General features: G+C 42.4%; 1 protein-coding gene across 4 annotated transcripts in view; it reads right to left on the reverse strand.

The window, feature by feature from the left end:
• Nucleotides 1–7,602: 7,602 nt before the first annotated feature.
• LOC123782203 (protein argonaute-4) overlaps nucleotides 7,603–13,691 on the reverse strand; it is a 37,631-nt gene continuing 31,542 nt past the window's right edge. For all 4 annotated transcript variants that reach the window (XM_045782231.2, XM_045782234.2, XM_045782233.2 and 1 more), the window contains exon 18: nucleotides 7,603–11,453. In XM_045782231.2, coding sequence (XP_045638187.1) covers nucleotides 11,345–11,453 — 109 coding nt within the window. In that variant the 3' untranslated portion in view covers nucleotides 7,603–11,344. The remainder of the gene's footprint in view (nucleotides 11,454–13,691) is intronic.

Here is a 13,691-nt window from a genome sequence, read left to right on the forward strand (position 1 = left end):
GTGTTATGTTTTAAAAATATTTGCCAAGGGGCGCCTGGCTGGCTCAGTTGGTGGAGCATGCAGCTCTTGATCTCAGGGTTACGGGTTCAAGCCCCATGGTGTGTGTAGAGATTATTTAAAAATAGAACCTTAAAAAAAAAAATCTTTGTCAAATGCAAGGTCACTAAGGTTTTCTTCCATGTTTTCTTCTGGAAGTTTTACAGTTTTAGAAGTTTTTAGCTTTTAAATTTAGGTCTATGATCCATTTTGAGCTATGTTTTGTATATAGTGAGAAATAAAGGTCAAGGTTCTTCTTTTTTTTTTTCTCCCCACAAGTCTATACAGTTGTTGAAAAGATTGCCCCCATTAAATTGTCCTGTCACTTGTGTTGAAAATCAATTGACCCTATATATATGGGTCTATTTCTGTTTCATATATCTATCTGTCTATCTTTGTGTCAATAGCACACTGTCTTGATTATTGGACCTTTGTAATAAGTCTCAAGATCAGGTATTGTACCAGTTAGCTATTGTTGCATAAAAATTATCACAAATTCGGAGGCTTAAAATACCATACATTTATTATCTCGCATTCTCTGTGGGCCCGGAGTCCAGGCATAGCTTAGCTAGGTCCTCTGCTTGGCATCTCACGGGGTGCAAAGTGCAGGTCAGGGATGGGTTCTCATCTAGAGGCTAGACTAGGAAAAAATCTACTTTCTAGCTTGTGTGCTTATTAGCAGCATTCAGTTCACTGCAGCTGTATAACCAAGAGCTTCCGTTTTTTGTTGGCTAGCGGCTGGGGGCCACCATTGGCTCCTAGAGGCCCTCACAACTCCTTGCCACCTGGGCTTTGCCAACATGGTTAAAAGCAGTGGGGGTGGGGGGCAGATAGTGGGAGAGGCAGAGAGAGAGGCACTTTAGAGTGAGTCTGCTAGCAAGACAGAGTCTTATATAACTTAATGTAAATCACAAAATGACATCTCATCACCTTTGCCATGTTTTATTGGTTTGAAACAAGCCAGGGGTCTTATCCGTACTCAAGGGGAGCGGATTATACAAAGACCTGAACACGAGGAGGTAGGGAACATGGGACCATCTCAGAAAAACAATGTTTTTCTTCCCAAAGTTGTTTTTGAGACTATTTTAGGTCCTTTGCATTTCAGTAGAAATTCTAAAATCAGCTGTAAATTTCTGCCAAAGATCTGCCAAGTTTTGACAGGGCTAGCACTAGAGCATAGATCAATTCAAGTACACAGGACGCCTTAACGCTGTTAAGTCTTCTGATCCATGATAATAGTATATCTCTTTATTTCCACCAGCAATATTTTCTAGTTTGCAATGTACAGATCTAGACAACTTTTTTCAAAGTTCCCCCTAAGCATTTTGATGCCATTTAAACGGGATAGTTTTTTATTTCAATTTTATTCTGAAGATTGTAATCGCTAAACTTGGAAAAGTAGACTCTTTCCTGGTGTGGAAAACTAAGGTTGTCCTGTGCTTGCAGGTAAGCGTGTTAAATAAATGGCGATGTTAGCACTCCCATTTGTTCTCACGTCTAAGCAAGGCCTCTTATCTAAGTCTTACCAGCAATAAAGCTGTCATCTTGCTCTTTGTTCCACTATGTGATATCTATGTCCATCTTTCAGTTGGTTCTAAACTGGTGGAGGGAAGAGGGTATGATTTATTAACCCCCTAAAACCTCAACATCTCCTGCATCTGACTGGTGAAACCTACTTTTGTTTCAAAACTCAGCTCAAGGCTTCCTGCCTTCATGACAACTTCTGATATTCCCTTCTCTGTGTCCCTGTTGCACTTCCTGTGGTACATGTGGCAACACTTAGCTGCTCTCCTTTTTTGACACAGCCTTCCCTTTCCTCCTCCTCCACCCCTTCCTCCTCTAAACATATAAAAGTCTCAAGAGCATGAAAAAAAAAAAACCCTCTCAAAAGCATAAAGAAAAACCGAACTTTATTTATCTTTGTAGCCCTAGTGCCTAACACAATGTCAGGCAAGCGTAGGTATTCAATAAATGTTTGCCAGATGAATTATTATGACTGCAAAATGACATGACTTCAGTCTTGAAAAAAGGAAACCCATCCGTTATGTAAGAGTTAGTGAAATAACAGAATACAAAATCCTATATGCATTAAGATTACAACAATATAGAAATGCGTGTGCATTGAAAGGTAATATTTGAAATAAATTGCCATGGTGTGTGGTATCTTTTTTAACAAGAATTTAAAAACTCTTCATTATTCCTAATGTAGAATTGCCACACACACACACACGCGCGCGCGCGCGCGCACACACACACACACACACACACACACACACGGGGTTGGGGGTAGGGAATTAATGTCACAAAGGACACTGAGGGCAGCCAAGTGAAGGCAGTTGGAGAAAGCAAGATTAAACCTAAGAGAAACCAAACCAAGTTCAAATGACAACCAAGTCTAGGGGCCAGGAGCGGGGTCAAGGAAAGAGATCATAGAGACTAGAGTTCAGAATTAGGTAAGACAGGATCACTGGGAGAGCAAAATTTAGGGTGGAGGGGTGTTCAAGTATTTCTTCCTTAAATACCTGTGGTACTCTGTAGATTTCATGCGTGTCACATACTTTAGAGAACACCTACTATATGCCAGACGCTATGTGCCGATTTCACAAAAATGAATAAGACAAAGTACCACGCAGGCTAAATATAAAGATACCTAGGCCCTTTTATAGTAAAAGCATTGAAAATAAAAAAGAAAGAGAAGATACTAAAAGTAGCCAGAGGAAAAAGGGCAGTTACCTTCTATATTAGGAATCTCCAGAGAAATGGAACTAATGGAAGATATAGAGAGAGATATATAGATACAGATATTATATTATATAGAGATATAGATACAGATATTATATTATAATAGGAACTATCTGTATAATAGGGACTATATCTATAATAGGAATTACATATGTAATGGGAATTACACGTACATAATAGGAATATAGGGCTCACGCAGTTGGGGAGGCCCAAAAGTCCCACAGTGTGCCTTGTGCAAGCTGACGAACCAGTTTGAGCTTAAAGGCCAGAGAACCAGAAGCCACTGGTATAAGTCCCCAGAATCAGGAACCCCAATGTCCAAGAACATCTCGGCTCAAGAAGAAAGCGAGGAAATTTGCTGTTCTTTGCCTTTTTTGTTCTATTTGGACCCTGAATTTATTGGATGATGTCTGCCCACATTGCTGAGTACAGACGTCCTTACTCATTCTACTGATTCAGAGGCTAATCTTTTCCAGAAACACCCTCAAGACAGACTACAAAATAATGTTTTACCAGCTACCTCGGCATCCCTTAGTCCAGTCAAGCTGACACATAAAATTAACCATCACAGTTTCAAAGGAGCTTATAGCTGAGTTCCCAACAGAACAATGGAAGCTAAAAGACAATAGAATAACATCTTCACAACTGAAAGAAAAAACTCAATCAAATTATATATTACCTATCAAAGTTGTCCTTCAGAAACTAAACAGCACAATTCAAAAATGGGCAAAGGACTAGAATAGACATTTTTCTCCAAAGAAGATATACAAATGGCCAATAAGCACATGAGAAAGATACTCGACAATCACTAATCATTAAGGAAATACAAGTCAAAACTACCATGAGATGCCATTTCATACTCATTAGGATGGCTATTATTAAAAAAAAAAAAAAAGAGAAAATAACCAGTGTCCCCAGTAAGGATGAAATGGAGAAAGTGGAGTGAGAAATAGAGAAACGAAGTAAAGAAATTGGGACCCTCGTGCACTGCTGGGGGAATGTAAAATGGTTGATGTGCTGTGAAAAACAGTATGGTATTTCCTCAAAAAATTACATACAGAATTACTGTATGATCCAGAAACTTCACTTCTGGGTGTATATCTAAAATAGTTGAAAGCAGGGTCTCGAAGAGATATTTGTACATCCATGTTCATAGCAACATTATCCACAATAACCAAAAAGGAGAAGCATCCCAGCTGTCTACAACCTGGCTAATGGATGGTGGTATAGCCATACAATGGAATATCAGACAGCAATAAAAAACGAACACATTTCTGTTGTGTGCAAGGACGTGGACAAATATCAGAAACACATAATTGAGCAAAAGAAGCCAGAAACAAAAGAGTACATTCTGAATGATCCCATTTATATGAACTCCAAGGCAAGCAGAATTACCTGTCAAGACAGTGATTATCTTTGGGGAGAGTGGGCTCAGGTAATGACTAGGAAGGGGTCCTGAGGGGCTTCTGGGGCACTGGTAAGCTTGTGTTTTTAAGTATAGGTGGGAGTTACATGAATGTGTTTGCTTTGTGAAAATTTGAGCTACATACACTTAAGATCTGGATACTTTACTGTATTATACTTCAGAAAAGTTACAGAAGACTATACAGTATGGCTTCTTCCTTACCCCAGTTTTTCCACTTGTACGTTGGATCTCATTCCCTCCAACTTCCTTCCAGTTCTCCCTCCAACATGCATCTTTTCTCTTTCCAATAGTGCCAGTTTCTCTCTCTCCACTGACTCCACTCCCTGGTGTGTAAATGTTCTCAAATCTCTCCCATTCTGAAAAACGAACCTACTTCTCACTCCAGGCAACATCAGAATTCACTTCCCCTCATACACCCAACCTGCTAGCTAGAAGGTATATTCTATAGATTCTTCAGATCTCTGCGGTTGGGCTTCTGCCCCCTCCACCCTCAAATGGTGCTCCCACCAGGTGACCCCACCAGGGTCACCCATGGCCTCCGTGCTACAAATTCCAATGGGCACTTTTCAGATTTCGTCTTGCTATATGATACTGGATAGTTGATCATATCCTTCTTTGTAGCTTACACTTCAGTGCTTCCAAGATTTTACATATATTATCTCCTTTAATACTTAAAACCCCAGGATGTAAGTACTAGTACTTTCCAGTTTATGAAAGAGAAAACTGAGGTTAGAAGAGACTACAGTAACTTGCCCAGTGTCACACAGCAACTCCCTATCTTATGTATACTTAGTGAAATGCTCTTTTCCTTCGGTTTCTGGGAAAACTGGTCCTTTTTTATTTCTTTGTGCATTTCTTATTCTCCTTCGGATGAGTCTCTTCCTGTGTTACCCTTTGTGTCTTTCCTGGGAATCCATATTTCTCATTTCTTCTTGCCCTAAATAATCTCCCTGAACACACATATGAATGGTTTTCATCACCACCTATATACTGATGGCTCCCAAACTCTTCCCCCAGTCCACATACACCACCTTCAAATCCAGTTTGTCCCGGACTGAACTTACCACCTTCCTCCTCCCCACAAATCACAAATTTGCTGCTTCTTCTGTGTTCATTCTCTCAGTGGCATTATTACCTATCCGTCTACACCAGCCAGGAATCTGGGAGTCCTAATGAATCCGCCTTCTTCCCCTCACTCTCTATGTCCACTTTCAACAAGTTCTGCTTTTTCTACTTTCTGAATATCTCTTGTGTTCATTCCTTCTCTCCAACTGCACTATCACTGCTCATGTTCAAGCCTCATCATCTTTTTCTTGAGCTGTTACAGTAAAACTCTCACTTCCCTTCGGCAGAACTTTAGCTCCAACCTGCCCATAGCGCTGCTGCTGGCATAACGGGCACAAATCAGACTGCGCCAGAGCCCTGCACCTGTGGATAAACTCCAACCCCCCCCCCCAGCATGCCATTCAAGTCCTGTCCTGTCAGGAACTGGTGCTTGTCTCTATCATACAATCTTATCATCCCCTCTTCCTCCCTCACCCTTTATAATCTAAGAGTACTGAAATCACTTGTAATTTATCCAAAGAAGTCATGATCTCTTTTTCTCTTTGTGACTTTGCCCATGACAAGAATTCTTAGAATGCCTTCTTCCACCTTGTTCATTTATAAAACTCCCATTTATTCTTTATGGCTCAGCTCAGTCATCACTTCCTCCAAGAAGCCTTCCTTTAGTCCTCATCTGAGTTAGGAAACTCTCCAAGCATTCCCATGGTTCCATGTGTGTATTTCCCATGGCACTTAACTCTCAAAGCTACCTTGTTCCACGTGTGGCCCCAAGTTTACAAATGAACCTTCGCATGGCCAGAACTTGTGTCCTTCATCTTTATGGTTCCTACTGCATAATAGGAGCTCCAGAAATGTTTGTGAAACTAATTTATTTTCTTCTCCAGTCAGCTTGTGATATAGTTGCTACTTTCCTCAGCTGCCTTTGTCCCTTTTCTCCTTAAATATTTGCCACTAGCTTCTGGAGAATAAAGTCAACATAGAGGAAATCGGAGCCAAGAGATGGAGAAAGAGAGAGGCGTATGGCTTGTAAAGGTGCTGATCAGTCTGTGCCTCCCCTACTTGGTGGCCATACCCCCTAACACACACACACACACACACACACACTCTCACACGAGTGGACACACAAGTCATTCCTAGCTGGTGCACATCCCCCAGTGACTGATTCAAGGATGGATATGAACATGACACACATGGTGGGGGACAAGGTGGGAAGGTCATTTAGACACACCTGAAACACACAAAAAAATGAGATTCCCATAAAAGATACTCAATCACCCAAAGGAGGAATAAGGGAAAGCATCGGGATGGACAAAAACTGTGGCTACCACAATCTACTGTAAGGGAATAGTGTGTTTAGAAACCGCTCATCCTTTCCTTGTCCACCTGGCAAACTCCTGTTCACCTATCCCCAGATTCACTACCACTGTAAAGCCTTTCCTGACTCCCCATAGCAGAAGTTGTTTTGCTTTCTAAGTTCCCACCATTTTGTGCTCAACCACAGGAGTAGTAATGAGACGGGCCTGGGTTCAATTCTAGCTATGTCATCCAGGAACTGTGTTATTTAACCTCTCTGAAGTGGGCCCCTCGTCTTTAAAAAGGGGATACCATTATAAACCTCAAAGGACTGTGGCTGGGATTAAAGACGTCAATATAAATTGACTGGCTATTCTAGGCACTCAGGTCGCGTTAAGTTCACTGCCTCCCCGCCCCATGCCATATTCGAATGAACTCTTTGAAGGATTAAGATTTTACTCGTCTATGTTCCCAGCACCTAGGCAGAGCTTGGCATGCATTGGGCTTGTGATAAGTGGTTGACAATAGATGAGCACAGAGAGGGGGATGCTGTCCTGATGGAAAAAACAACCGTCCGCAGTCAAGTTAGTTGCGTGCAGGTGCTTCTTGGGTAAACCATAAACTCCCTGGGGGTAAGTGCCATCTCCTGCAGACCTCCGCATTAGCTCTGCGGTGACTCACCGCAGACTTGAGACTGGATGGCCCCAGGTTGGGTGAATTTAGGCAGCTCCTCCCCTGGAGAAGTCTGTCTTAAAGTATGTGGGCCATACTGCCCCCTGGAGACGGCAGATTTTTCTCAAAACTTCACTGAAGTAGATCTTCCCATGAAGAGCTATACCCAGAACCCTGATGAATCTTGTGAAAGTTTTCATATGTGAAATTTTGCTGAGAAGCACTTCCAAAATTCCAGGAGTTAAAAACACAAAGTTTCTTCTCTGTTCTTTCTCCAATTTCTTAAATTGAGGAAACTTTTAAACAGCAACCATGCGTGTTACCATTACCGTATACTCTGTATGTATTAGGCAACAGACAAGAAAAACAACTTTTGGCACAAGAATGCCAATTTATTCTCTTTTGGACACATGAACACAAAATATCCCTGCAGGCCAAAAAAAAAAAAAATGCAAAATTTAAACAACCATCATCTTATCTCAACATGGGGATACCACCCCTCCCTTAATAGTTTAGAAAGTACCTCGTATTGCTAGAGACATACATCCAGTCCAAAGTTAATAAAATACATTTTTAAAACATTACAGGTCTAACAATATAGAAACCAAAATTACACCATTAGTCAAATGAACAAATGCAAACATTTTCAGCCACTAGACATAGAAAGAGCATGAATGTCAATAGCAAGGGATAAGAAAATGGTTAATCAATAACAAGATCTTCCCTTTAATTTTATAAGGAAAAATCCTTGGAGTTGAAGCAGTATTGATACAATGCCCTCAGCCTCCACTTTCTTAAAATGAAAGCGGAGCTACCACCTTGCTATTGAGCAAGAAAATCTTACAGCACATCCACAAAGGGTCGCTAGGGCAGGGCAGAGAGGGTGAGACTTCTTAAACAGTGGGTTGCCTTTTCCCACAAGACGGGTAGAGAGCTGAGCCAGGTAGGGAAGCTCTGACATAGGCTGGGCACCAGATCCTAAAGCACAGACCATTTAGAACCTGTAAATCATCACCTTTGGAAGCAGCAAATAGAATTTACAGTAAGAATGAGTATGTTCCGCCGGCCCAGACTGCGGCTGCGCGAAGCCGGCTAGCTCATTTTAGGAACCGCTCAGGGTTCAACAGCTAACGACAGTCAGAAACCATGATCGGTTCCGCATCTGGATCGTCACCACTCCCCTAATGTCCCCGCTCCTTATCCCCTAATTGTTACTCTTTAGCGTTGCTACATTTCAATCGTTCACACCACATGACAGTGCCTAAACAGGCCGCATTAAAACAAAACAAAACAAAAAACCAGCCTAAATCTACTTCTAGAGAATGCACACCTCCCATTGATTGACACATGCATAACGATTCAGTCAGTCCCAAGGGGTTATCGTATTCCAATTGTCAGGCCAAACTGAAATGACGCATTCAGACTTGCTTGCAATAGTATTGCTGCAACTCTGATTCTGTAGTGATTACCTCTTCAAGATTCACCCCCTCGGCAGGTTTTTCCCCCCCAATAATCCTAGTTCTTCCGTATTTCTTTCCTTTCATCCAAAACGAGAGCGTTTGCCCCCTTACAGGTACTGTTTCCCTATAAAAAATAGGCCTCCCGGCTTTTCCTCCACCACCACGCTGATTGGCCCAGCGTACAGGACTGACTGAGGTTGTACAGACCGTATAGTTCACGGTCAAGCACATGGCCCAACTGCCGGCAAGCGAATCAGGGCTTCCTGGCCCCCCGCCTCGCTCCCTGCTCCACACGGGCCCGGAGGTGATGAGAAGTGACCCTGCTGTGCGTTACCAAGCGAGCCCGAGGCGCTGCAGTGCAGGTGCGGTGCCCGCTGGCCGGCCGGCCACCAAGACTTCTTCACATCCTGGACGCCGGTCAGTCCTCCTCCTCCGAAAGAAGCTTCTGTTTCCTCCTCTTGGGTCCAGGGTGGCCATGCTGACGGGTATATTCTGAGCTCTCCCTGAACAAGCGTGAATAAAAGCAGCAGCCAGCCCCTCACCAACACGTCCTGATTTGTAGTATCCAAGTGAGGTATTTGCAGAAAAGGAAAATCGTAAGGAATTAACATATGCCATCTCTTCACTCCTGCCTGTGCCGTGCCTCAATTACAGAGCTTGCTTTCATCCCACTAGATGCGGAGAGTAAGGATGTCTGCAGTCATCTCAACGAGCTGCGGGACTCAAGATACGTCGTAAAACTCTCAGAGACCAGTCTCGGCAACACGGGTGGTGCCGCTGATGAACAGCACGTGGAAATGTAAACTTCAATGTATTTACAAGCTTCTTTAAAAGACTGAAGAAGAACAGTGCTTTGTATTGCTGGGATTTTGAGAAGGCTAGTTTAAGAGATTTGGACCGGCTGATGAGTTCAAGCAAACACCCCTCACCATCAGATCCAGTGTTTCCCCACCAGCAGTTTCCAGACAGAGGGGGCAACATCATTTTCCCACGTTGTATCTGTCTCTTCCCCCAGCACCTTCCTCGGCCATGCGGACTGTGGCTCCGGGGCCTTTATCCCCTTCTCCAGCTCTCACTTCTGAGGTTCCAGGACAGAGAATCACAAGTCAATAAAATTTGGGCTGGGAAACACTGGCTGGAACTACCAAGACTCTATGTAACTGTTGTCCATTCACAAAGTGTTATCTACACTAAATACAAAATGCGTTTTTTTCCCCTACATTTTCACTGATGCTTGCTTTAGACCAGCTCCCTTTGCTCGGACAAGAAAGGAACCCGTCTCCTTGCGAGCGGGATCTAGAATCTATTAAGAAAGATCAACATTTTCTATGCAGTTTTAGTTTAGTGAAAGGAAGGAAACCCCATCAAGTACATTTCAGGTTGAAAGAGAAGCAAAAAAATTTGCACTGCACGTAATTGTGTGAGTAACCTTGATTCCCGGGAAAAAAAGTTTTAAATGCCGGTACATTTATGCAGGTCGCAGCACCACTCAATGTACCTTAAGGATTGGCGAAGCCTATCCGATAAGGAAGCATCCTGGTTCTAGCTTATTTTAAAACAAAGTGACAGGACACCAACTGTGACTATAAAACAGATAACGATAATTCTTTAAAAAGTCATGGAAATATATGTCTTTTCTGACCAGTTTCAGAAATTGCCAGATTATGGTCTATAAGAAATAGCTGATAAAATCATACTGAAATCTCACCTAGAAAACTACACTGTTGGGGGAGGAAGAGAAGGGACCTTAAAAAATGCTTATTGCCAAAGTTAATTTTCTATGAGAAAAGTTTAAAAATCATTTAGATCTAACAAACCACACAGCAGCATAAAATGGGCACTTTTGAAAACTCTGAAAAATACTAAAAGCTGATTTTTTTTTCAAAGAGGGGGACACGTGAGTACTTGTGCCATGGCAGTATTATCTGTCACCGTGGCATGCGTTACACCTGTGTGCCACACAGTCACAAAAGTCAACCGAGTAAGACGACTGCCCGGTCTGAATCTGTAGTCAAATATAGTGCAACCGCCTGGCAGCCTGTACTTGCACCAGCACGAGTCTGTAGACATCAAGGAGATAAAGTAGGAAAACTAATAAAACTCTGTAAAACTTGCAAAAATTAATGCTCGTTAAAGGCATTTACAGTGGCGAAGTCAGAAATCTCCATTAAAAAGTCTACTACGGACCCACACAATTAAAAAGGTGACGCTGAACTGAAGTAGATTGTTTGGTTTTTCTCTCCCGCTTATGCACACGCCCCACTCAATGAATACAGAAAACAAGGAATAATCTTCTCTTATAAGACTAGAGGGATGCGGTGAACCCCACAGCTAGCAAAATATTCCATAGAAACCTTTCTTGTAGAGTCCTTAAGGAAGTTCAGGCTGATCAGCCTTTGCATGATGAGGTAAAAATTCAGTCCAGTGCATCAGAAAAGACAATCTATGAGTATCTATTACTTTTAAAAAATGGCTCAATTTTGTTGATGCATCAGACGGTGCTGCGAAGAATAGATTCAGTGCAACTATTCTGAGCTGCTGGTAGAAGACCACCTGAAGTCAACTTGGCTCTCTCGAGAGGCAGTAGGCATTTGAAACATTTTGAGGCTGCGTGGGGTGCCAAATTGGGTGAGTTCTTTTTCTGAGACTCTCAGGCAAAATACATCGTGTGCTGGGTATCATGGTGGATCTGCACAGCCTTGGCCAAGGCCTGAGGATCCCGGCCATTGCTCTGTCCTGACACATGACTGCCTTCCGCGCTGTAAAGAGAATAAGGCAAAAACAAACAACAAAAAAAACAGGTGTAACAGAAGACCACTTCCAACTTCACACGTTTCAAACAGCACAAATACTACTGGATTCAAGAAGATCTTAGGCTCAAGCTGTGGCTCCTTAAATAATGTGTTGTGTCTCTCTAAACGTGAGTAAGCTCACCCGAAAAATGCATACAATTTATTAAATGGACTGTTGCAATAATCAGCTAGAACAATGTCCACAAAGACCCAATCCTTAGCAGTGCTGACATTAGGACTTCCGCTGCCTACTATGCCTGGTTAATGCCTACTTGTCCTCTAGGCTTCAGTCAAATGTCATTTTCCCCAAAGAAATCTTCCCTGCTTCCAAAGTTCAGGTCAGAGCCACCTGAAACACACTTTCACAGAATCCTCTACCTTTTTTTTTTTTCTCATGGTACTAAACAAAATTGAAATTATTAATTGGATCGTTATATATTTACCCCGGGAAATGCAAACTCCAAGAAAGCAGTGACTTTGTCTATCTGACTCACCACTGAACCACTGGTGCCCAGCACACAGTAGAGTCTCAACAACCATATGTTGAACGAATTCCTGTGCCTAGGATAATGCTGGAACATACTATGTTGCTGCGTAAATGTTACTGTGCCAGGAGTCTCTTCTCATCTTCTCCTCACTAGCTACACAACCTTGAAGAGGTAACAACTCCTTTAAACTTTGGTCTTTTACGATAACAGTAACAACTTCTGGGGCGCCTGGGTGGCACAGCGGTTGGGCGTCTGCCTTCAGCTCAGGGCGTGATCCCGACGTTATGGGATCGAGCCCCATATCAGGCTCCTCCAGTATGAGCCTGCTTCTTCCTCTCCCACTCCCCCTGCTTGTGCTCCCTCTCTCGCTGGCTGTCTCTATCTGTGTTAAATAAATAAATAAAAGCTTTAAAAAAACAAAAAACAAAACAAAACAAAAAAACAGTAACAACTTCTGAACAGACCTCTTAAGGGTAGGATATAAAGGGCTTGGTAAACTAACTGTAAATCACCAACCCTCTTCTGACTTAAATTATTTCTTTTGCTATTTAATTATTTTACTACTTAAATTATTATTGCCCTTACCATCTAAACTCACAATCTTAGTCATCTTTTACTTCATCCTCTTCTCTCCCACTCATGCCCAATTAATGGTTAAGGTCTGCCTATTTTATCCCCAAAGTAGCCTTTTACATTTAACAAAGGAAACCTGCTCTAACATACTTTTCCAGCTTCATGCCTGCTGTTCCCCTTTCATACTATCCGATAAGGAATAGAAAGAAAAGGAAGAAAACTTGCTATTGTCTAAACATGTCACTTGCTTTCTCTTTATGTCCATTGTTCCCTTTGCCTGGAAAACCCTTTTCTCTTCTTTCTAGAGCCAAATCGTACTCATCCAGCAATGAAATCTTCTCTAACAACCTTTCTTCTGATGTCCCACTGCCCCTTCACCTATACAGCCTTGGGCTAATTGTCAGTGCTCTGTTTGCCTCTATTGTCTGCCCTGCGGAAACAGAAAATCCCAGGAAACAGGTCTTCCTCATCTTAGTATTTTTAGTACCTAGCACAGTGCTGGGCACACAGTCAACACCTAATAAATGTGTTGAATGAATGAATGTATATTACAGAATGGAAGGTATAAAGCCACAGCTGGGCATTTTCCATAATAGCGTATTTTCAACCCTTACAGAAATAGACTTGCAATGGAATGTCTACTATTTAGCAGCTGAATTCAGACTTGGGGAAGAGCCCAGAAACTGCTACACTTCACAGATGGTCATTTGGAAAAGAAAATTAATGCAGAGAGCTTGTTCAGCTATTTAATAGTGCTCAGTAACAGGTCAAAATGTCTGATGCTTCTGAGATCCCTATTTGGGGGTGAAAATGGTCTGGCACTCCTCCTCTCCCACACACATGCCCCAGATTCACTCTGGTGCATTCTTCCAAATTGTACAGAAAACCAAGTGAACTGTGTAGGACTTCCCCTCGCATGAAGTGGAATCCACAGGCCTGTGACTGCTCAGACTAGAGCCAGGGCGCTGTGTGGGCCACCTCTGAGGCTGCTCGGGACCTGAGCAGAACTGAATACATCTGGCTCTATGGGAAAACCACAGGCAGCTCCCAGTTAGACGTTTTTCCTTGGGCAGACTATAGACACACCATGCAAGTATGAACAAGCCTGAGCACTTCTTGGACCAAAAGTCACATTATAAGTTCT

The sequence above is a fragment of the Ursus americanus genome, chromosome 33, assembly GCF_024610735.1.
Source record: "Ursus americanus isolate L20-20 chromosome 33, mUrsAme1.1.p, whole genome shotgun sequence".
In the NCBI taxonomy this organism is placed as follows: Eukaryota; Metazoa; Chordata; class Mammalia; order Carnivora; family Ursidae; genus Ursus; species Ursus americanus.